Genomic DNA, 22,715 nt, shown 5'->3' with positions numbered 1-22,715 from the left:
TAGGATAGGATAGGATAGGATCTGGAAGGGACCTTGGAGGTCTTCTAGTCCAGCCCCCTACTCAAGCAGAATATATATACATCCTTTCATTTAAACCTCCATTTCCACACCCCCTCCAAGAATATAACTCCAACCCTATCACGACAAAGCAAACAGCGAAAGGGGGGTGGCAAAAGAAACCAACAACGCACCCAACAGAGGGACAAAACGGTGTGGTAAAGCCCCGCCCACCGCCTTTGCCCTCACTCAACATGCCCGGCCTGTAGTTCTTTGCCGGGCGGGCAGAGACCGACGCAAGGATGAAGAGGGCGTGGCTTGCGTGGGGCGGTGACGACGCCAGCCGGCCCCGCCCTCCCTGTGTGTCGCGTCGGCGCTTCATGGTGACGTCACGGTTGCATAGCGATGAGGCCTAGGCGCTTCCGGGGTGAGGGAGACGACGGCGACGGCGCAGGGGACTTTCCCGGGCTGTGGCGGCGCTTGGCGGGCCCGAAGCGATGGGAAGGGGCAGCGGCGGCCGCCCCCGTCGGTTCTCCTCCTCCTCTTCCTCCTCTTCGCCTTCTTTCCCCCGCCGCTTGAGTCGCTCTGGCTGCGCGGGCCGCGGGGCGCCTCGCTAATGGCCGCCTTCCGCCCCTCCTCAGCCGCGCCGTCGGAGGAGCGAAATCGCCTCGGCGGCGGCAACAACCACAACAACAACAGCGACGACAACCAGACGGTGCTGGATGAGTTCACGGCGCCGGCGGAGAAGAGCGGCTTCCTGGAGCGGAGCCGCGGCTGCCTCGAGCGGCTCTTCGGGGTCCGCCTGGCCTTCGTGGAGGCGGCGAGCAGCGGCGGCGGCGGCTGGGTTCCCTCGGCCACCGGCGGGCGCAGGATCTGGCTCAGCCTGCTGGGCGAACGGGAGCAAGTGCGCAGCGCCAAGGTAAAGCTGGGAAGTGGGGAGCGCATCCTCGGGGTGTTTGTTCCCTGAGGGTGGGGAGGAGGAGGAGGAGATGCCTGTGAAGGGGCTCTAAAAAGCATCCAGGTCAGGGTTGTCCCGCCTAGTTACAGCTAGTCCTCGACTTGCAACGGCTCGTTTAGTGACCGCACAGAGTTACAAGCGGCGCTGGAAAAAAAAAATAGCAGGATAGCATTTACACTTATATGCCGCTTCACAGCCCTCTCTAAGCGGTTTACAGAGTCAGCCTCTTGCCCCCAACAATCTGGGTCCTCATTTTACCCACCTCGGAAGGATGGAAGGCTGAGTCAACCTTGAGCCGGTCAGGATCGAACCCCTGGCAGTGAGCAGAGTTAGCCTGCAATAGCACTTAGACTTATGTACTGCTTTACTGCCCTCTCTAAGCGGTTTACAGAGTCAGCCTCTTGCCCCCAGCAATCTGGGTCCTCATTTTACCCAACTCGGAAGGATGGAAGGCTGAGTCAACCTTGAGCCGGTCAGGATCGAACCCCTGGCAGTGAGCAGAGTTAGCCTGCAATAGCACTTAGACTTATGTACTGCTTTACTGCCCTCTCTAAGCGGTTTACAGAGTCAGCCTCTTGCCCCCAGCAATCTGGGTCCTCATTTTACCCAACTCGGAAGGATGGAAGGCTGAGTCAACCTTGAGCCGGTCAGGATCGAACCCCTGGCAGTGAGCAGAGTTAGCCTGCAATAGCACTTAGACTTATGTACTGCTTTACTGCCCTCTCTAAGGGGTTTACAGAGTCAGCACATTGCCCCCAATCATCTGGGTCCTCATTTTATCCACCTTGGAAGGATGGAAGGCTGAGTCAACCTTGAACCGATAAGAATCGAACTGCTGGCAGTGGGCAGAGCCTGCCATACTGCATTCTAACCATTGTATCATGAAGGAAGGGAGGGAGGAGGGGAAAGAAGGAAGGAAGGAAGATAGCAATAGCACTTAGACTTATATACTGCTTCACAGTGCTCTCTCTAAGAGAGTCAGCCTATTGCCCCCCAACAATCTTGGTCCTCATTTTACCCACCTCGGCAGGACGGAAGGCTGAGTCAACCTGGCTGACCGTTTGTCACACTTGTGACTGTTGCAGCATCCCCATGGTCACATAATCAAATAGAGTTTATTACAGTCAAAAGACCAGAGACCAGAACATATAAATACTCTCAATGAATATCCAGTTAAAAATTTCTAGATGAAATAATAAATAACAGATTAAAAATCCATATTAAAATCAGAATATCCAGCCTTGTAAGTGACAGGTGGCCTAACTATACTATAATATTGATCCATAGGGGCCCATGGTCATTAAATACTAAAATGCAAAAATAGTAATGCAAAAGAGTTTTGCTACGTTAGTTGTGTAAAATCACTATGGTGGATTAATTGCATATTTCCAACCGATCTAGCCACCTGCACATACGGTAATCAAAATTCGGATCCTTGGCAAATTGGTTCATATTTATGACGGGTTGCAGTGTCCCGAACATTTTCTTAGACAAGCAAAGCCAATTGGGAAATCAGGTTCACTTAACAACCGTGTTCCTAACTTAACACTTGCCATGCTTCGCTTAACAACTGTGGCAAGAAAGGTCTCACAATGGGGCAAAACCCGTTTAGCAAATGTTTTGCTTAGCAACAGAAATTTGGGGCTCAATTGTGGTCATACAATTGAGTACCTGTGGTTCTCTAGGTTCTGAGTCAAAGACTTTATGGAGATTCTCAGTCATCCAGGTCATTGGTTGTCCCAAAGTGCTTTTTTTCATCTTTCTTTGAAGAACCATCTGTTGACTGTGTATTTTACACCTCTCGCATGAGATAGAGATTGTGGGGCAGCTGGAAGTTGAAGGGAAGAGAGGAGGCATAAACAATCGAGAGATAATGGGAGCCAGTTGGGAGTTAATCTCATCAGTGAATGCCAGCTTTGTCCAGATGAAAAGAATCTCACTTCTCATCCAAGAAACTTCTTCGGGTCTGACTGAATAGTGGGGAACAGAAGGATTATTTGTACTTTGAAATATTTTCAAGGGGAAAAAACCCTTGAAAGGGTCAAAAGTCCAGTTGCCTTTTGAAAAGCACCTTTGGGATAATTTGAGGCACAACAAAGGAGCTTTGTTTGATAGGACTCTGGAAGAGAGCCTTTTCCGCCCTGGCACCTCTTGGAACATCATTTCTCCCCCTATCCTGTCATTGCCCCGACTTACTGACTTTCCAGAGGGCCTCAACAAACATAGGTTTAGTTAATAGAGGATTTTTGTGGCTCAGGGTTGAATTGAGGGGTCCTTGGTGCTCTCTGATTGGAAGATCAATTAAGCAGAAAACAATTTTCCAATCAAGGAACTACAAAGTCAGGCAAACAGTAAACAGCCTAATCAAGGAACCCCTAGGAAGAAAACAACACTTTACCACTATTGACAGGGCAATCTACTTGTAGATAAACAGAGAGCAAACTGGACTCTCTTTTAGGACTGATGATGTTATCTAGTTGGGTCATGAAATATTTGCAAGAAAACAACCAAGCTCAGAGAGGATCAAAGATCTCATAGTTCAGCCCTGAGCTACAATTATCCCCTTCTATTGGCACTTGTATATAAACAGAGAGCAAATCCCAGTCCTTTCTAGCCCTGATGATGTTACCAGCTGGGTAGTGAAACATCTGGGGGGGGGGGGAACCAAGCTCAGAGACTGACCCAGCTGAGTTCTAGTCTTGAAGGCTGTAATTTACCTCCAAGATTACGTGCAGGAAGGGATTTGTGTACATCAGCCGATTTCACACGTATGCCTCTAAGCATGTGTATCTGTGACAGAGACGTCTGCATCAACATGAAATGAGAGGAAATAAATTAATTACAATCTCTTATCTGAAAGGCTTGTGGCAGATCAATAACCAAATGAGTGCGAGACGGAGGTCCTGTTACTGAGATGGAACAGTCCGTTCAGCTCCCTTGGATTCCAAGGGAGTCAGCGCCATTTGGCTTTCATCATTGGCTGAAAGAAGAGGGGTCTCTGAGGAGCTGTGTTCTTCCTGCCTTCCAGAAAAATCTCCCTCTAACCCTTCACCAGCCTGAACTCTTCATTGGACACAGAACCAAATCTGGGGCAGAACTTTCATAGCAGAAAAACTTTGAACAAAGAAGCAGGAACACATTGTTGTGATGCTGTTAGCAACTGTGTTTATTGAGGGCTGGGCCTCAATACCTCCCATGAGGTATTATAGGGCTAAGCACAGATGTCCCTTGTCTTGTCTGCTTTTTTTGCCATTGGAAAGATAGTTCTGAGCAGGCAAGAAGAATAAGTCTATTTAGCATAGTGGTGTTTATACAAACCGGTAGTAGTTCCCCAGGTTCTGATTCAAAGACTTATCATATTTTTCAGACTATAAGATGCACCGGAATATAAGGCAAAGATTTCGAAGAGGTAAACAAGAAAAAAAAGTTTTTGCCCTCCCCAGCCCCCAGGAGCACTCTGCAGGCCTCCCAAACCCTCTGTGCGTCCCATTTTTGTGAAAAACGGGCCTGTTTTGGCGAAAACGGGACATGCGGGGCGGGGTTTCAGGAGGCCAAAAATGGCTGTATTCGGTGTATAAGACACACCAACATTTCCACCTTCTTTTAGAGGGGAAAAGTGTGTCTTATACTCCGAAAAGTACGGTAAATTTTATGGATCCTTCATATTTAAGATGCCAGGCGTTGAACTTTGGACAATTTCATTTTTTTTCTCCTGCACTGTACAGTGTCTGTAGAATTTGGATATTAGCCAGCTGTTTATTTTACATCTCTTGCAAGAGGTAGAGATTGTGGGGCAGCTGGGAAACAGATGGAAGAGAGGGGAGGCATAAACAATCGAGAGATAACGGGTGAGCTAGTTGACAGCTTATCTCATCCATGCTAGCTTCGTCCAGATGAAAAAAAATCCAGGAAGATGTTTTTCAAATCAACAAGACTTCTATTCATTTACTGTAAATGCTCACTTTAATTTACTTGCCATAAATGGCGCTGGGGAAATTTTCTTATTTATCCCAGATTAGCATTAAGGATATTTTACTAGAAATTTCTATACAGTAGTTCCTCCTTGATCTATCTTAGCTGTTTGACGTTTAACAGAGAGAGTGTTCAAGACTACCTCTAGTGTGTGACCACCTCTTCTTTCTTGTGCTCTGGCTAAGCCTTAAATAATAATATTTTTAATTTAAGATTCCACTGTGGTTTGAAATAAAGGTTTAACTGTTTTAGTGGAAAGAATATAAGCCTTCTCTAATGGAGCCTTATAAAGTCACCACAAAACAGAGTTCTCTTAATCAACAATGTTTTGACAGTGAAATTAACCTCAGTGTAGACCATAATTTCCTGGGTATTTATGTTAATATAACAAAGAGCATGTCAGGTCTTTTATTTAGGACTTGTGATAGGTGCTTCTGTTTTTTGAACGCCTGTATTAATACAACTATTTGAATTATTCCAGATTGTGGAGTAAGTAGGAGATTACTTTAAAAAAAAGTAAAAAGACTTGAGCTGGTAACAGGTGAATAAAGATTTGAGATGCCTTGCTGGAAAGTTTGCATCTCTAAGTATAAGAGATGAAAAGGGAAGAAAGTTATAGACATGAAAATATTGTTTTGTTGTGCCTCTTTCTAAGGCTAAGTGGTAAATTGTAATGGCTTAATTTCCAAGGGTAGGACCAGAATCCTACCAGTTACAGTATATACAGAAGTAGTTTATGCATTTTGAAATCCTCAGCCTGGAGGAAGGAAGAATTCTTAGCATGTGCTTTATAAGCATGATTTGACGATTAGTGAGTACCTCATTTGCCTATGGACTTAAGCATTTGAGAACCAAAGTGCCACAGAAGTCTCATTCATTCATTCAGAAACTGGAACTTGCACTCAGATGGCTCAGACTTTGCTCTGTCACGCACTGTCCCTCTTAAAAGAGAGTGGGGACAAAGGTTAGCACATCCATTTTATGCAGGTCTTTTGGTCCCATTGCTAATATTATCGCCCGAGAGGTTGAATTTATAATTATAAAGCACCCACAGGTTCGTTCGATTTGAGGAAATTCCTCTCACACTGGCAAAAAGGGGAAAAAAAATATGGAAAGAGCTTGGCACCACAACGTGTTCCTGCTTCTGTCTAAACTGCTCTAATATTGTCACTGTAATGTGTGAAACAGGAAAGGAGATGATGAGCAGAATTAGTAATAATATGTCTAGGCACATGTGCTCTTCTGAATAACGATCTCATGTCTTTGATTTACAGCAGAAATCCTCTCTCTGAAAGGGCCTGTGCTTTTTAGGATGCTTGCTGGGTTTGAGTTCAAAACCAAACTGATTTCATTCACATCTTCCAAAACAAAAGCACTTTGGAGCTTGAACTGTGTCTTTCACACATTAGGTGGGAAAAAAATCATATGCCCAACTTGGGCTGTTTTGCATGTTCCGTGTAGGGGAAGAGAGCTTTCATAACTAGGATTTCTGCCCCATTCTTTTAACCTTCCAGGAATCCAGAAATCTCTCTCTATATAAGCGAAAACCACTCACGCTGTAATCACGAAATCTTCAAGCCTACAAACTTGAAATTTGTCACGTATGTTCCTCTTGGCTTCTAGGTGCTCACTAAGAAAGGATTTTTCAAAATGGCCATCAGAGCATTAGTATTTCCTATATTATTATAACATGCTCTGATGCTAATTAGTTAGCTATTCTATTCCCCCTCCCAACTTGAAAATAACTGGAGAGAATGGGATAGCATAGGACAGGCTTCTGTGGAGCAAGGCTGAGGGAGAGAAAGGGAGAGGAGAGGCCGATTATAACTACTCATTAACTTTCAAGCTGTAAGTGTCCATTTATCAAGCCCGATCACATAGTTTCGTTGTGAAGCTCGGGGGATCCAGCTAGTATGTTAGATAAAGAGGTGATTTGTTGGACAGCTCCTGTTTTGCTTTTCCCAATTCATGAATCAACCTCGAGCAAGAGATTTGTTCAAGTCAAAGTAGTACAATATCACCTTTTATAAATAGAATTTTAAAGGAAGGGGCTTTCTCCTAGCTGTCATTAATCTAACATTTGAAGGTAGAATTCTTCTAGATTCTCCTTTAGGTCTCCCGGCCATTTGTGGCTTTTTCCCTGAAAGTCGGTATTGACTTGCAACTAGAAATAAACTTGGAACCTGTACACAACGTTTTAACATCACTGTGTTGTAATCATGTAGCCCGGTCATCCCATATTTCGAATTAGTTAAAATTTCTGGAGATGTCATCTTGGAGGATAGTGTCACGAATGGTTTATGGTTGACAATAAGAATCATGAGACTCTCCTTGGACAAACTGGATGTTCACCAATGTTCACCTTTCCTGCTGAATAGCCCTTTGAAAATAGGAATAAGCGTACAAATTAGAAACCCCAGACTTTTGATATCAGTCAGTTGCCCAACACTGAAAGCAGTTGAGCTTACACAATTTTCACTAGGAACTCTTTTATATTTCCAGGGTAAAACCGGAATGTTGCAATACTTATTGCTTCAATGGTAAACATAAAAGATAATCTCTTTGAAAACTGTAGGCATGATAGAGATGTGAGAACTGTCGCTACTTCCGAAGCCAGTAGAATAGCCCATTTTTCAGAATCTGAAGGCCACTATAGCTGCTTCTGCTGTTTGTACACGGCAAACATTTTCCTTTCCATTTCCTCTTATTTCCATGTTCTTTTACTAGTAAAATCTGGGATATGATCAGCTGTGTTAAAATGTTATAGGATGGGTGTGTGGGTCATAGGCAGGAACTACTATTAGTGGAAGCAGATTGTTCTCATGTGAAAACTCAAGTCCTTCTTTGCTGTTTCATAAGAAATGGTTTGGACTGTACAAGAGTAAAAATCAGATAGTCATAGAGTATTTTTGGAATTTTGGCTTGGGTTAGGATTGGGCAATGCTTCCTAAGCAAGAGGGAAGCAAACCCAAAGAGGCACTTTATTTAGAGTTGCAGCAGTGAGTTCTTTGGACTGTGAAGAGATTTTCCCATGGTTGCAATTGTGCTTAAAGGTGAAAAAGAAACCTGGAATAATAAACAACAATAAGTGAGCATCCTCTTTTTCAAATGGATGTTTCAGAGATAATTAGGGGATTGAAAGCTAAAACATACAAAGAAGGGTTGCAGGAATTGGATATGTCTAGTTCAATGAAAAGATGGACTAGGGATGACTTGATAGTGTTCCAATATTTGAGAGGCTGCCACAAAGAAGAGGAGGTCAACCTATTCTCCAAAGCACCTGAGGGCAGGACAAGAAGCAATGGATGGAAACTAATCAAGGAGGGAACCAGCTTAGAAATAAGGAGGAATTTCCTGACAGTGAGAACAATTAATCAGTGGAACAACTTGCCTCCAGAAGATGTGGGTGCTCCATCACTGGAGGTTTTCAAGAAGAGGAATAATGCAAGTTATAGTAAGGAAGGGTATTGTAGATAATTCTGTTGGTGACAAAGATGTGCTAGCAATTGCATCCAAGTGATATTTCTGAATGGAAATGCCTTGGTGAAGTCATTCATTTCTCATGAAATTCATCATTCCAGGGGTTCTAAAAATAGAAAGGTAAGCTTGAAATGAAACTAATGAGCTGGTGAGCCAGGATCATTGGTAACTAAAATCTTGAATTATTCTCTCCCATATCCTGAATGCAGACTTGTTAAGAGAGGTTCCATAAATGAAAATGGGATTAACATAGATTTCTAAACTAATACGGATCTCCGAAGACAGTTTGTTTGAGGTCATCTACTTTTCTGCGCAATATTCCTTTACAGACATCTTTGGGTTAGCAAAATGCAACCTTGTGAAAAGAGTCAATTGACAGCAGGGAAGCTACAGATAATCTGTGTATGTTCTCATGATACGTGTAGGCCTCCTCCGGTAGCCCTTCTGGAAAATGAAGGCATGGCTAATTATTTTCTCTGGCATTCTCCTGAATGAGTTGTTTGCCTTCATGTACTTGCAGCTACTATAAAAAGATCTCTTTGGGGTACAATTCAATTATCATGATACTACGTTTCTTCCTATTTTTCTCAGCACTCAAGTATAAATGTTAGGCAATTAGATCTGGAAAGCTTTTTTATGTTCGTAAGAATTGAAGCACAAGGTTAGCACAGAGCAACACAAACAATACAAAGGGGCAAATTATACCTCAAGGTGCAATAAGACACTTTCATACGAGATCTGATTGACTCATTGGGCAGAAGTGTTTCTCCTTAGTTTTCTCCTAGAGGTTCACAGTTGACAACAGCCCAGGGTGGATAAAAATTGATGATTTTTAAAAAAAAATAATTAAAAAAAATTAGATCTTTTTTTTTATTTTTATCAAATTTATTTTAATAAAATGCTTTTGGAGTAAAAAAATCTATCTAAAGATAGTTTTCTATTTAAGATACATTCATAATTTAGTTTATTCAGCATGAAATGGAGCTTAGTGATGTAGCATGAGGTTGTATATTCTGCAATATTGGGACTCGGTGAGTTAACAGTGGGTCAGAGGCAGAGCCGCTGCGGGACAGAGATGACAGTTGCTCTTTAAAAATTATGATTTAAATCAAGTCGATTTAAATCAAGCCTTTTTACTAGTGATTTAAATCGTGATTTAAATCGACTCGATTTAAATCAAATCCACCCTGCAACAGCCTAATTTAAGGATTCTTCTCTTCTCTCCCCCATCCATTTTGTAAAAAAAAAACAAAGGATGATAGTCTTAATAAGATTGTTTTCACTGGTACTGTTTGCTTGCAATCTGCTCTCAGTTCCTCCAGGAGGAAGAGCAATAAAAACAGCAAGTCATCCTGTTGACAGAATTTAGTGTCGTAGCTTTAATAAGGCACAAATTTCAGAAGCTGAACTATCACCAATTGCCTTAATTTATGCTTTCTCTCCCCCCACCTTTACCCCTCCCCCCCCTTTTTGCAGGAATATATTAAAGGAATCTGTGAACCCGAATTGGAAGAGAGGGAATATTATCCCAAAGACATGCACTGTATTTTTGTAGGAGCACAAAACCTCTTCCTGAATTGCCTTATTCAAGGCACCTCTGCTGATATTAGCGTAGTGGAGATTGGGACACTCGGTATTAAAGGCCGGACAGAGCCCGTGGTCATGGCCAGGAGTCACATCCAGCAGTTTGTGAACCTCTTTAAAAGCAACCTCAACGAGTTGACGGTCAAGGAGTCGGAAGTGAAGAAACAGTTCAAACACCTTGTCGAAGCTCATGCAGATAAATACACGATGGACTTGTTGATCCTACCAAGCTCGCTGAAGAAAGAGCTGCTGAGTCTCACACAGCACGAAGGCGGCAAAACGGAAGGCAGAACTGCAGATCCTGGCCCTTCTGATGAGACACTAAAACACCCAATTCCGATGCCGAAACTACCTGTAGTAAGCAACGATGGCAGAACAGGTCAGGAGGAAGCAAGGAACAATGCAGGTACACCGGTCTCTGAATTAGCCAAGCAAATGGACACCGTTTTTCCTGATACCTCTGAAGGGCATTTTCTACCCATAAATGGTCTAACTTCTCTGGAGGCATCTGCCTCAAAAGAAAGGCAATCGTGTAAACGAAGATCCTCGGATGGCGATGAGAGGCTTCCAAAGAAACAGTTTTCTTTCGAAAACAACCAAGAATGTAAGCAGATGTCCTGCAAAAGACGTGACGACATAGTGGTGATAGATTTGGTCTCGGATACAAATGAGTTACTTGATACTAAAAATGGCGATGAAATAAGCGAGGAGATGGAATACAAGATCCTGGTCAATTTTTTCAAAAGCATGGGCTACTCTGAGGAAATTGTAGAAATGGTGATTTTTGAACATGGACAGTTGGCTGAGCCCCTACTCCTCCTAGAAGAAATTGAGAAAAAGAGCAAGATGGCTACGGAAGAGGAAGAGAAGTCCAGAACTATCTCCCAGAATACTGAAATGCAAGCGAAGAAGAATAAAGGCAGTTCCGGCATCAGGGTCCACCCCGATCTAGGCTGTCAATCAGAGCCACCCCGAAATGCAAACCTCGCCCCTGTTTCTCAAGCACCCTGCAAAGACAAAATCCACGGATCGGATCCTGAAAACCGGACCGTTCTTTTGGGTAACAAAAACTCATCAAGTCAAGAGCTCAGCAAAATACGATCAGGCTGTTCAGAACAGGGCAGCAAGGCGAGCGAGGTGGAAAGCGATGGTTTCGTGAACGCTTCTAGTAATGCGTCCATGGCAACCAAAAATAAGAAAGCCAAAGATCCGATCTTGGTAGCCAGGGGTGCCTGGGAGAGCGCACACCCACCCGTTCAGAATGAAACCCTGGTCCTTCGAGGATGTTCCACCCAATCGCCTGCAACAGGCGACCAACAGGAAAACTGCAATCCTGTACAACTCGGAGCCCAGCAGTTCCCTTCCCAAAAGCCAAAGCACTTTGCAGACCCCACCCCTCCTCTGCAATTAAGAGGTTCTTATCCAGAAAAGAAAACGGGGGGACTTTACTGTCATCCTGCAGATCCTTCGGTCACCGGGGTTCAGCGGTTTCTAGAGGCGTTGAAAACACCGTACAAGCTGGAACTGAAAAACGAGCCGGGGAGACCCCACTTAAAATACGTAGTCATCGATGGCAGCAATGTTGCAATTTCGTGAGTATGGACGATCCTTAGATTTCTAGAAGCACGTAGAGTGAAGAAGGATGGGGAAGGAAGGGGCAGGAAAGAAGTCGAGAATGATAAAAGAGTTTTTCTTGGGGGGGTGGGGGAATAACTGAGATGAGTTTCTATTTTTATCTTGGGTTTGAAAGTGCAGCCTTTCTGGATTTCCTTCAGCAAGTTGAGCAATTTTATTATATAAAAGAGAAAAAAACTGTTTGTTTCCTAAACTTGATTGTGATTTTTTAGCTCTAAAACCCAAAGCAACTTCCCATAGTTCAGCCGTGGTTCCGAGGAACACCATAAATGAATTAAAAATATAATGGAAAGGCCCTTTTATGCACTCATGTGCTATAGGTGGAATTTCCCATTAAGTTTATAGGTCTGTTGGCCTCTGCATCATCTTAAGAACGCATAATAGTCCCTTAGGCTGCAACTGGCCCCTGCTTTCTTGCTTGTATTTACATCCTCTGCTACTTCCTTCCCCTACTTGCCTCTTGGATAATCCCCATGATACATGTTTAAATTAGCATGGGAGAGTACCTTGCCCTGTGGTAACTGTTGTTTGGATTCCATCCACTGACAGTTGAAATAAACTGAAGTTACACAGAAACATATTTGCGCTGTTAGGTAACGTTATTTGTTTTAGCTGTATTTGCAGAAGGTAACATTATTTGAGGATTTGTTTTATTTTTCCTTTAGCAATAACCCTTAGACTTATCTACTGCTTCACGGTGCTCTACAGCCCTCTCTAAGCGGTTTACAAATGTCAGCCTCTTGCCCTAAACAATCTGGGTCCTCATTTTACCGACCTTGGAAGGATGGAAGGCTGAGTCAAGTCAGAATCGAATTCCCAGCGTGAGCAGTGAGTTAGCCTGCAGTGTTTACAGGGATTACCGCCACAGCTTTAGATGCAATTGCAATTCTAAAAATAAAACTTGAAAATTGTGAGACCCTGAGATAGGGCAGACTAGAAAACCCGTGGCCTCTCAGGTGATCCTTCCAGAAAGATTTCCTTACCAGATTCCTGAGTGCCTAAAACAGTGACAGAGCTTATAATGTACTGCCTTCATTGGAACAGCCAAGATATAATTCGGAGATGTCTCTGGTTCGAAATTAGCCCCTGTTGAACTGTACGGCACGGTCAAACATCAGCACAGGAAATGTTTTAGGACACTTCATATTTTGTCCTAAACTGTTCTGTTGATAATGTTTTCTGTCCTAAAAATGCTTTATAAAATTTGCCAAACTTTTCTTTCCACAAAATTCACATGTCCCCTGTTTTCTGGGTGAATTCTGTAAATTAAGAAATGCCTTGGTTCAAAAAGTTTTGCCCCGTGAAGGATGAACAGGAAAAAGTGTTTCAGCATTACATAGATAAGGTGCTAGACATCAACTGCACCTCAAACGAAGATGCCTTGAAAACCCTAGAGCAGGGGTCTCCAACCCTGGCCACTTTAAGACTTGTGGATTTCAACTCCCAAAGTTCCTCAGCCAGCAAAGCTGGTTATGGCCAAGGTTGGAGATCTCTGCCCTAGAGGCTGACTTCACCTCACCTCACCTCTAAAAACAATAGCGTGGGAGGTGGGACTTTGTGGTACACGAGGTATGTGCAAAACAAGACTTGGATAGCTGGGAAAGAAGTTAGAACACAAAGACTGTGTATGTGTGTGTGCGCACTAATGTGCATGTGTACAGTGACTCCTATCCACACTTCCTGTTCGAAAATGTTGCTGTTGCCATTAAGCTGCCTTTATATGTTTGGAATCCCGACGAAGGAGGGAAAATCAGACAACGGAAACCAAATTTAGCACGCGTTCCCTTCTCTGTTCATAAACCTTTTTCTAAAGTTGTTTTTCCTCCATCACTGAATCTGGAGGTATCTTCTACAGGTTCTTCTTCTTTTTTAAAGAACAGAACAACGGCCCCACTTATTGCTAAATGAATTTCCCAAAGGTTTCCACGCTTTGAGAAATGTGTATGTCACAATCAAGGTTGTGGGTCCTTTGTTGCATGTGACTCTTGTGATATCAGGAAATGTTGCTCTTGGATTCGGTGTGTCTTTGATCCTTACTCAGGGAGGAGGTTTGTGTGAGAAAGCACATCCCTTAACTGGCAGATGGAAATGTTGTTTTAAAGTTTCCTCTGGAGATTGTTGAAAGTTTCAAGGTCGCTTAGAAAACTAAACATTGGCAGCCAGATTCTTTTTTTAAAAAAATACCTTGTTAAGTTGCAATCTTAGCCTCAATTGCTTATGGCGTAAAATAATGGGATGAAATATTGGAAAAAGAGAGAAAATGTATTGGTGAGTGGGCTCATATAATTCTGTACCCCCGTTACTAAGAAAACTAAAACTTCAAGGAATGGCCCCCGTCTCTTGTGGTCCTTGGCCTAGAGTTTTTCCTATCTTGCAAAATTCAACCCAGCATCTAGAGTTAATTGCAATCAGTTCAGTGTAGCTTGAAGCTGCGTATGTGTCATTCTCAACACTAAGGCTCCATCCAGAAATTGAAAGCTTAAGATCGTGATGGTGAACCTATGGCATGTGTGCCCAGTGCCACGCGGAGCCATGTCGCCAGGCACGCACGGCGTTGCCTATTCCTCTTTCGGGCTCCTGGCATGCATGCGCACGCAACAATCAGCTGGCCTTTGTGCATGCAGCTGTACCGGAAATCGGAAGAGCTGATCTTCTGTTTTCCGGCATGAGCATGTGTGCTGAGCAGCTGATTGGCACGTGCGCATGTGCGACAATAACCGGAAGACTTGCTGGCCAGCACGCATTGCACATGCCGGAAACCGGAAGTATCTTATCTGGCGCTCGCATGGCCCCTGGGCAGCTCCTTTTCTTGGTCGTGGCCCTGACGAGCGTGCGTGCATAGCGCTCCCTTTTCGGCATTTGGTGCCACGTGCGCTTGCATTCCCTTTTCAGCATTTGGTACCGAAACGCTTTGCCATCACTGGCTTAAGATACGTGCTTAGAGGGAGATTGGAGCTGAGTTAATAAAACTGAAATGCAAACAGGACTTCTATCGCTGTTGTTCTTTAATTCGGTGAGATAAGATTGATGGCCATGCCAAACTCAGGTTTGTTTTTTTTTTTTTAACATCCCAGATTACTTGCCAGGTTTTAAAAAAAGAGGGGGGGGGCAGAGAGAATATTTTGCAGAACTGCCTTGCCTGCTTAAAATATAGCACGCCCAACCGAACTGTCATTCCCCTTTCTCTTCCTTGACCCAAAGCTCGTAAAATACTTAACAGTAGCATTTATGGTTCATGTTAAATTCGAGGTGGATTCTCCCGGGCTGAGACTTGAGGAGAAGGAACCAATCCAATATCAAAGCTGGGTCACGCCATGCCTCCCATTTAATTGTGATCTCTTTAGAGGAAGTATGCTCTTTAAAGGGTTTTTTTGGTCTTTTGCAACAGCATCAAGAAAAGTTTAGTTCTCATTGTTTGATACATAAATCAATGGAAATACATTGTGGCTTTTTTTTTTCCCCCCCTGGGACTTTACTTTGCAATTTTCAATTCCTTGTTTTATATATATTTACGTGTTACACATAAGTGTGTTTACACATGCACACAAATGCATACACTGAGGTACCTATTGAAATTCCAAATTTACCCTATTTTTCCGAGTATAAAACACACTCCCCCCCCCACCCCAAAGGGTGAAAATTTGGGTGAGTCTTATACACCGAATATAGCCCCCCCCCCCACCCTTTGCCCTCTGGCTCCCAGCAATTTACCTCCTTACAGCAATCAGCCCGTTTCAGCTTCAGCACAGCCTGATTAGCACAAGCAGTTGATTGCCGGTTGGATCGGCCTCCCGACTCCCAGCTTACTTACAACCGGTTGAAGCATCCCACAATCATGGGATTGCACTTTGCAAATTCCTTTGATTAAGCTAGATTTGGATTTATGGCCACACGAACACCCCCCCCCCCCCCCCCGAGCATTCTAGTGTAATACCATGGACCAATTTTCCACTTGCAGCCTAAACTCCCTCACTGGACTATGGCATAAATCACTCATTCTCAACCGTAGCAATTTTAAGATATGTGGACTTCAACTCATAGCTTGCTGAGGAAATATGGGAGTTGAAGTCCACACATTTTAAAGTTGCTGAGGTTGAGAATTACTATTATAAATTTTAAAAGGGGGGGTACTGTGATGTTTACTTTGGTCACTGACCAGCAAAACAAATCATGTGGTCCTAAGTCTAAATCTAGTTTCTCCATCTGTAGTTGAATGCACGGGACTCAAGACATTTTTATTATTTTTTTATTGAATTTTTATACCACTCATCTTCCCTGTCTTGTCCTGGTTCTCACCACAATCCCTACACCACAGTGGCTTGACATCAATCCCAAATTTGAACCTAGAACCCATTTTAGATCACTTACATGTTGGTTGTTTCTTGGCTTGGCCTTGGGCAAGCTTCTTCTTGTTCAGTTTTTTTTTATTCTGGAGAATATCAGAATAAAAAAGGTAGAGAGAAGGTGTGGATACATAATGACGTAACAAAAATTTTGAAGGAAGTCTTCCATACAAGGAAGGAAATCTAAAGCATAGTCATGATTCTGGTTTTTATCTCAGTATTTCCAGTTTCTAAGCTTGCACACCCTCTTCTGTTGCAAGACACAGGGAAATATATTTATATAAAACTTTAGTGATAACCTCCAAAGTTCAAATTATATTATTAATTGTGTAGATTTTGCCTCGCACCTGGGCATTCGGTGGGGACAAGGGAGTGAAGATGTACATTTTCAATCAATCAAAACAGAGCTGGAAGGAATCTTGGAGTTCTAGTCCAAATCCCTGTTCAAGCAGGATATCCTATACAATTTGAGACAAGTGGCTGTCCAATTTCTTCTTAAAAACCTCCATTGATGAACCATTATGAGAACGGTGATGGGGGAAGAAAGTGCATTTATTTATTAAATTGATATGACACACCTCTCACTGTTACAAGCGACTGAGCAATACATTCTGACAGCATCGCACTAAATGCCATACCTGACATATTTGTGTGAGATATTCTGGCACAGGTATGTCTAATTGCAGTATCTGAATGATGCCGTCATATGAGCGGAATGCTTTTGGCATAATCACAGCTTCTATGTGGATGCCACTGTCAGGGAAACCACTTTTCTTCTTTCACTAAAGTCAATTTTCCAAGTATAATCTCTGATCAAAGAGGAATCATCTCTGCCTTTTAAAAAGTTTATTTATTTCATAGTAAGAGTGGTGTGGTGGCCTAGAGGAGAGCTCTCCTCACAGTCAGGAGGCTGTGAGTTCAACCCTAGGTTTGAGCAGATATTTCTCTCTCTGGCTGCAGTGAGTAATTGCTGCGAACTCCACATAGGCGTCAGGAAGGGCATCCGGCCAGTAAATGCTCAGCTTCAATCAAGTCGCCCCGACCCCAGCCCAAAGCAAGGGATTGCAGGGTTGAAAGGGAAAAAAATACTCATTAGTGAATGTCATGTCTTCATACTAGCCAGTGTTTCAAGTGAATTAGGGAATGGATAGGGTTTGGTCTGGTTTCGGTTTAGCAAGGCATAATAATAAGAGAGTGTAACTTTTACCCCTCATTGAAGAATTTGATAGTCAATTATGATAAATAGAAGATTATGAAGATCGAGAGATAATACCGTTTTTTCTCTCTCTTCCGATAGCCACGGTCTGCAAAAATTCTTTTCCTGTCGAGGAATCGCAATTGCTGTCGATTACTTTTGGAAACGTGGTCACAGGAAGATTACAGTTTTTGTCCCACAGTGGCGAACACGGAAAGATTCTAATATCACAGGTAAGGAATAAAAACAACTATATCTCGGACCTGTGGATTTAAGACAGACGCCTCCAACGTCATACCTTCCGCTTATCCAAATTTCAACTGTCATTTTCCCAATAAGTCCCAAGCTTAGCTAATAAATTAAAAGGAAGAGAAGCTTTGTGACTACAGAACACATCTAAAAACCGTCTGTCAACCCTTAAATCTCCATATCTGTTACTGGCTTTTTGTTAACGACTGCAGTGCCGGAAGTGCTTTGATGGCTCGTTGAACTTAAAGTAATCATTGTGCATTGTGGCTTATTTGGTACCTTCCTACCAAAATAAAATAAAGGGTAGTCCTCGACTTGCAACCTACAATTGAGCCCAAAATTTCCGTTGCTAACTGAGACATTTGTTACGAGAGTTTTGCTCCGTTTTACGACCTTTCTTGCCACATTTCTTAAGTGAATCACTGCAGTTGTTAAGTCAGTAATGCGGTGGTTAAGTGAATCCGGGTTCCCCATTGACTTTGCTTGTCAGGACGGTCCCAAAAGGAGATCAGGTGACCCTTGGAAACCCTGCCACCGTCATAAATATGAATCAGTTGCCAAGCGTCTGAATTTTGATCACACGTTCCCAGGAGATGCTTCAACAGTCGTAGGTTTGAAAAAGGGTCATAAGTCACTTTTTTTTCAGTGCCGTCGTAACTTTGAACGGTCGCTAAACGAACTGTCGTACGTCGAGGATTGCCTGTGTATCCATTTCATTCTCTTTTTTTTCTTTCCCTTCTTTTTTTCCTTTTCTTTTCATAGAGCAGCATTTCTTATCCCAGCTCCAAGATGTTGGCATTTTGGCACTTACTCCAGCAAGAGTTGTATGTGGGGCTAGAATTGCCTCTCACGATGACAGGTAAAGAGGGTTTGTTCCCGATTTCCACTTCTGTGTCTCTGGGTGTTTTGAAAGAGAAGCTACTCAGCTGACTTGTCTTCTAGGAAGGTGTCCCTAAGGCTGTGATGGCGAACTTATGGCACACCTGCCACAGGTGGCAGGCGGAGCCCTCTCTGCGGGCATGCAAGTCATTGCTCCAGCTCAGCTCCGCCATGCACGTGCATGCGCCTCCCACCTGGTTTTTGGGTCTCTGACGTGCATGTGCGGGGGGTGAGGTGCATGTGGGAGACGCACGTTCATGCGCGGGAGGTCACGCATGCACGGGGGGCAGGGGACACGTGGGGGGTCGAGTGCACATGCAGGGGGGATGGAAGGCATGTGGGGGGCTGGGTACCTGCAGGGCAGCAGGGGTCACGCATGCATTGTGTTATGGGTGTGTGCATGCACACATGCATGCTTTCGGCACTCAGTGCCGAAAAGGTTAGCCATCACTGCCCTAGGGAAAGTCAGATATTTTAACGTGTTTCTTGTCAGATGATGAACATGCAATAAATGAATTTACTATTTAAAAAAAAATAGTTTTTTTTTTCCCATTAATGTTTTCATAAACCTCTCTTCAGCTATACCCGTGTTTCTCCAAAAATAAGACCTGGTCTTATATTAATGTTTGTTCCAAAAGACGCATTAGGGCTTATTTTCCGGTTGGGGTCTTATTTTCGGGGAAACACAGTATTGGTTCTGAGGATGTTTTCAAACTAAACCTCCCTCACCCCACCCCTTCTCTTTAAAAAAAAAAAAATTAAGAACTTTAAAATTATCCCAGAAACTGCTAAAATTGGATGGTGTGATCTGTGAAGATACCAGTAAGGTAGAAGCTGCATTTAAAACCCTAATTGCTTAAAAAAAATAATTCGTAATTATTTGTATAAACTCAATATCCTATTACGGCATCATCAAAACTGATGATTTTCTTAAAAGATGTAGGGGCTTGTTTTCTCCAACTGTTTTTCCTGCTGATGGTGGTCTGCTAAGAAACCATCCCATTTTTCTCTAAAAGGAAGGGAGTCATCTTGAACATCACTGCTGACCATATTCAGAGTCTTGTGTCTTTGTCACTCTCATCCGCCATACCTAAACTCAGGGCTCTTAACCATGTTAACTCCTCAGTAAACCAAAGAGAATGCTGGAATCAGTATACCGAGACAGACCACTGGGAGGCAATGTCATCCAATATTTCCACAAGCATTCCCAAAATCTCTATATTCCAAAGCTCGGTTAGAGTTCTGGCTGAGCTGTGTTAAAGAAAGTGCCAGTTGTAAACCAAGTAGATCCCATCTGAATGCCTAGGGTAGAGCATCCTAATCATTCCTTTGACCTTTGCAGGTCAATAGTGGCAATAAATCACTAGTTTGATGCTAAGATACAGCCAACTTTTGTCCAGAAGCTGCACGTTAATCAGGCCTTCATCAGAGTTGATTGAGTGCAGCATTATGTTATTGTATGAAATAGCTAGGAATCTGTGAATCTCTAAACAGGAATTAATATTGGTATCACCACTATTTGTCATTGTTCCAAAAATTAGAAGTATGTAATCACACAAAGGAAAAAGGAAAGATTAAAAAATAGAAAAAAATAATGAACAGAGTTGTTATACAAATTTAATAAATGGATTAAATGTTACAATAATTTTAAATTCTTTGTTATAAACAGAGTAAAAAAAAAAGATTTTACAATTATAAAATCTGAATTTTCATTCTTGACTACTATATCCCTACCTTTTTTTTTTTTATGTAGCTCTTTATTCTGCTCCTTTAAATGTTTCAATAAATTATTTCTTTAAAAAAAGAATTTATTCAGCGCCTGGGTACAGATTCTCCCAAATGTGTTGTAGATTTCTGCTGCACCTTGCTGAAAAAACTGGAGGTGTTATTGTTACCAATGATAACTTCAGAGAATTTGTAGACGAATCCCCACCCTGGAGGGAGATTATTCAAAGGAGGTACCTATGCCTTTTTGATCACCTTGCTTGTGTGTGTGTGTGTGTGTGTGTGTGTGTGTGTGTGAGAGAGAGAGAGAGAGAGAGAGAGAGAGAGAGAGAGAGAGAGAGAGCGAGCATGTACATACACAAACACATTATAAATATCTCTCTATAATATTGTAGTAGCTGCTTTATTATCCACCATATGTAATATGGCTCAGTGGTCAGAGATGCTGAGCTTGTCAGCTGGCAGCCCAAGTTCGAGACCCTAGTGTGCGAGATGGGATGAGCTCTTGTTACTTGCCTCAGCTAGCAGTTCAAAAGCATCCAAATGCAAATAGATAAATAGGTACCACTCCGATAGGAAGGTAACAGCATTTTGTGTGCCTCGGCATATAATCATACCAGACACATGACCATCAAAGTGTCTTTGGTCAACACTGACACTCCCAGCTAAGAAACAGAGATGAGTACTCCCCCTAGAGTCGGACACAACTGGACAGAGGAAACCTTTTCTTTTCTTTTTCTTATTGCAACCCTTCCTCTCTTTTGCTGCTGCATTAGGCTTCTGCAATACACTTTCGCTGGAGACATTTTCATGGTGCCTGATGACCCCCTGGGACGAAATGGACCTGGATTAGACCGTTTTCTTCAGGAGTCAGCTAGTTTCAGGTAGATGGTTTCTGGTGGGGGGGTTCACAGCTCTTTTTTTTTCCTTCTTCTTCTCTTGTCAAAAGAGGAAATGGAAATTAAAAAAAAAAGTTCTGCAGAGAACTGAAACGATCACGAGATAAAGAAAAAGACGTGACAGGCTTAGCACAAGCAGGAGTGGCTCTTCTGTCAGATTTGTTTTATCTTTTGTTGCCATAACTGAACGTACAAGGTGTGGGTATATTTGCATCACACACAGAGACAGTTAAGATAAGCCAAGTTTAATCTTGGTAACAAGTCCTCTTGCGTTTAGAAACATGGTAGATTCCTTGTAAATATGACATAACCCCCAATGTCATAGAACATGCAACAGATGGATCTGGGAGGCAATTATGTCAAAGGTTGACATTTAAGTTGTAAAACAAATTGTACCAAGTCACGAAGATCTAACAATTCTTTTTTAAAAGTTCTCATGGCTGCTTATATCAAATGATAGGGTCTCTTGCTAGGTTGGACTAGAAGACCTCCAAGGTCCCTTCCAACTCTTATTTTCCTGTTACTCTGACAAAGTACAAATGAATGTAATTTTAACTGGTAGATGTCAGGTTTGTTAAGGCTACGGTAAGAGCAATATTAAGAGCTAATTAAGTGCAGTCCTTAAGCTATCAGCCTAGAAACCTGGAGAGTGTGAGGTCTAGTCCTTTCTGAGTCTCAAAGCCAGCTGGGTAACCTTGGGGCAGTCACTCTCTGTCAGCCCTGAGAAGGTGGCAGTTGGAAACCACTTCTGATATCTTGCCAAGAAAACCGCAAGGACCTATCCAGGCAGTTGCCAGGAGTCAACATTGATTCCAAGACACCAAACCAGTAAGATTATGAGCCGCGGTGGAGCAGTGGTTAAGAATGCAGTGCTGCAGGCTACTTCTGCCTGCCTGCCGGCTGCCTGCAATTTGGCAGTTTGAATCTCACCAGGCTCAAGGTTGACTCAGCCTCCCATCCTTCCGAGGTGGGTAAAATGAGTACCCAGATTGTTGGGGGCAAGAGGCTGACTCTGTAAACCGCTTAGAGAGGGCTGTAAAAGCACTGTAAAGCGGCATATAAGTCTAAGTGCTATTGCTATTATTGAATATTGGCTGTCTTTGTGATGACCGATGGTAGGCCATCTTAGATGGACAAGGTTGCTTGCTTGTTTACCAATCAAAGCCTCTCATACTGAATGCTGTTCTTTTCTTCTCCAGAGCTACGCCAACCCCATACAGCGGAAGCCATCTTCCTTTGGGAATATCCCCTTTCCTGATGCAGTCAGAAGGGAGCGGACAGTTGCTCCCAAACCCCGTTTCTGGTCTCGTCCCTAACTTGCCTCGGTTTCCTACGACGTCCCTGGTAAACTCCGGCCTTCCCCCGTCTCCAAGATCGGCCACTGAAACGACCCATTTAAAAGAAGCCTTGAAAAAAATATTCCCAACTTCAGAGCAGAGGGAGAAGATTGAGGAAATCCTGGCGCAGCACCCCCACATGAGAGACATGAATGCTCTGTCTGCACTGGTCCTTGATTTAAGCTGATGAACTAAAGCTCCCCCTCAAAACTTTTCAGTTTTGCAGTTTGGATTGTTAATGTAAAGAGATGCCTCTTGAGTTGAAGTCAGGCCATCTGTGAATAGTCAAAACTTAACCCTTTTGTATAAAAAAAAATGTGAATATTCAGAGGATTTGAGATGCCCTCTTTGTTCACTTAAGTTAACATTTTGTTCCTTTTCTTCCCCCCCGTTTGTTTTACAAATTTGTATGGCATATTTTTGAATGAAAAACAAAAAGTATTTATTAACGAGTTGGCTTTA

At 42.9% G+C, this 22,715-nt stretch overlaps 1 protein-coding gene across 2 annotated transcripts; it reads left to right on the top strand.

Moving 5' to 3' along the window:
• The first annotated feature begins 399 nt into the window (after positions 1-399).
• N4BP1 (NEDD4 binding protein 1) lies at positions 400-22,694 on the top strand. 2 transcript variants are annotated; one of them, XM_070952946.1, is made up of 7 exons: positions 400-916; positions 9,884-11,583; positions 17,267-17,397; positions 18,176-18,272; positions 20,143-20,250; positions 20,794-20,901; positions 22,116-22,694. In XM_070952946.1, the coding sequence occupies exons 1-7, from the start codon at positions 614-616 to the stop codon at positions 22,438-22,440; spliced, it is 2,772 nt and encodes a 923-aa protein (XP_070809047.1). In that variant the 5' UTR covers positions 400-613; the 3' UTR covers positions 22,441-22,694. The 2 variants fall into 2 exon arrangements, with proteins under 2 accessions (XP_070809047.1, XP_070809048.1); XM_070952947.1 differs by lacking the exon at positions 20,143-20,250.
• The last annotated feature ends 21 nt before the right edge of the window (positions 22,695-22,715 follow it).

The sequence above is a fragment of the Pituophis catenifer genome, unplaced genomic scaffold, assembly GCF_029215685.1.
Source record: "Pituophis catenifer annectens isolate HBS135680 unplaced genomic scaffold, rPitCat1.0.hap2 SCAF_13, whole genome shotgun sequence".
Classification (NCBI taxonomy): domain Eukaryota; kingdom Metazoa; phylum Chordata; class Lepidosauria; order Squamata; family Colubridae; genus Pituophis; species Pituophis catenifer.
This window is presented reverse-complemented; position numbering and strand designations above follow the sequence as displayed.

Excerpts from the sequence above, each read along its gene's own strand:
- N4BP1 (XM_070952946.1), top strand. The coding sequence starts at position 614 with ATGGCCGCCTTCCGCCCCTCCTCAGCCGCGCCGTCGGAGGAGCGAAAT. Across the intron at positions 11,584-17,266 it reads GGCAGCAATGTTGCAATTTC|CCACGGTCTGCAAAAATTCT; the intron begins GTGAGTATGGAC and ends CTCTTCCGATAG. Across the intron at positions 18,273-20,142 it reads ATTGCCTCTCACGATGACAG|ATTTCTGCTGCACCTTGCTG; the intron begins GTAAAGAGGGTT and ends AATGTGTTGTAG.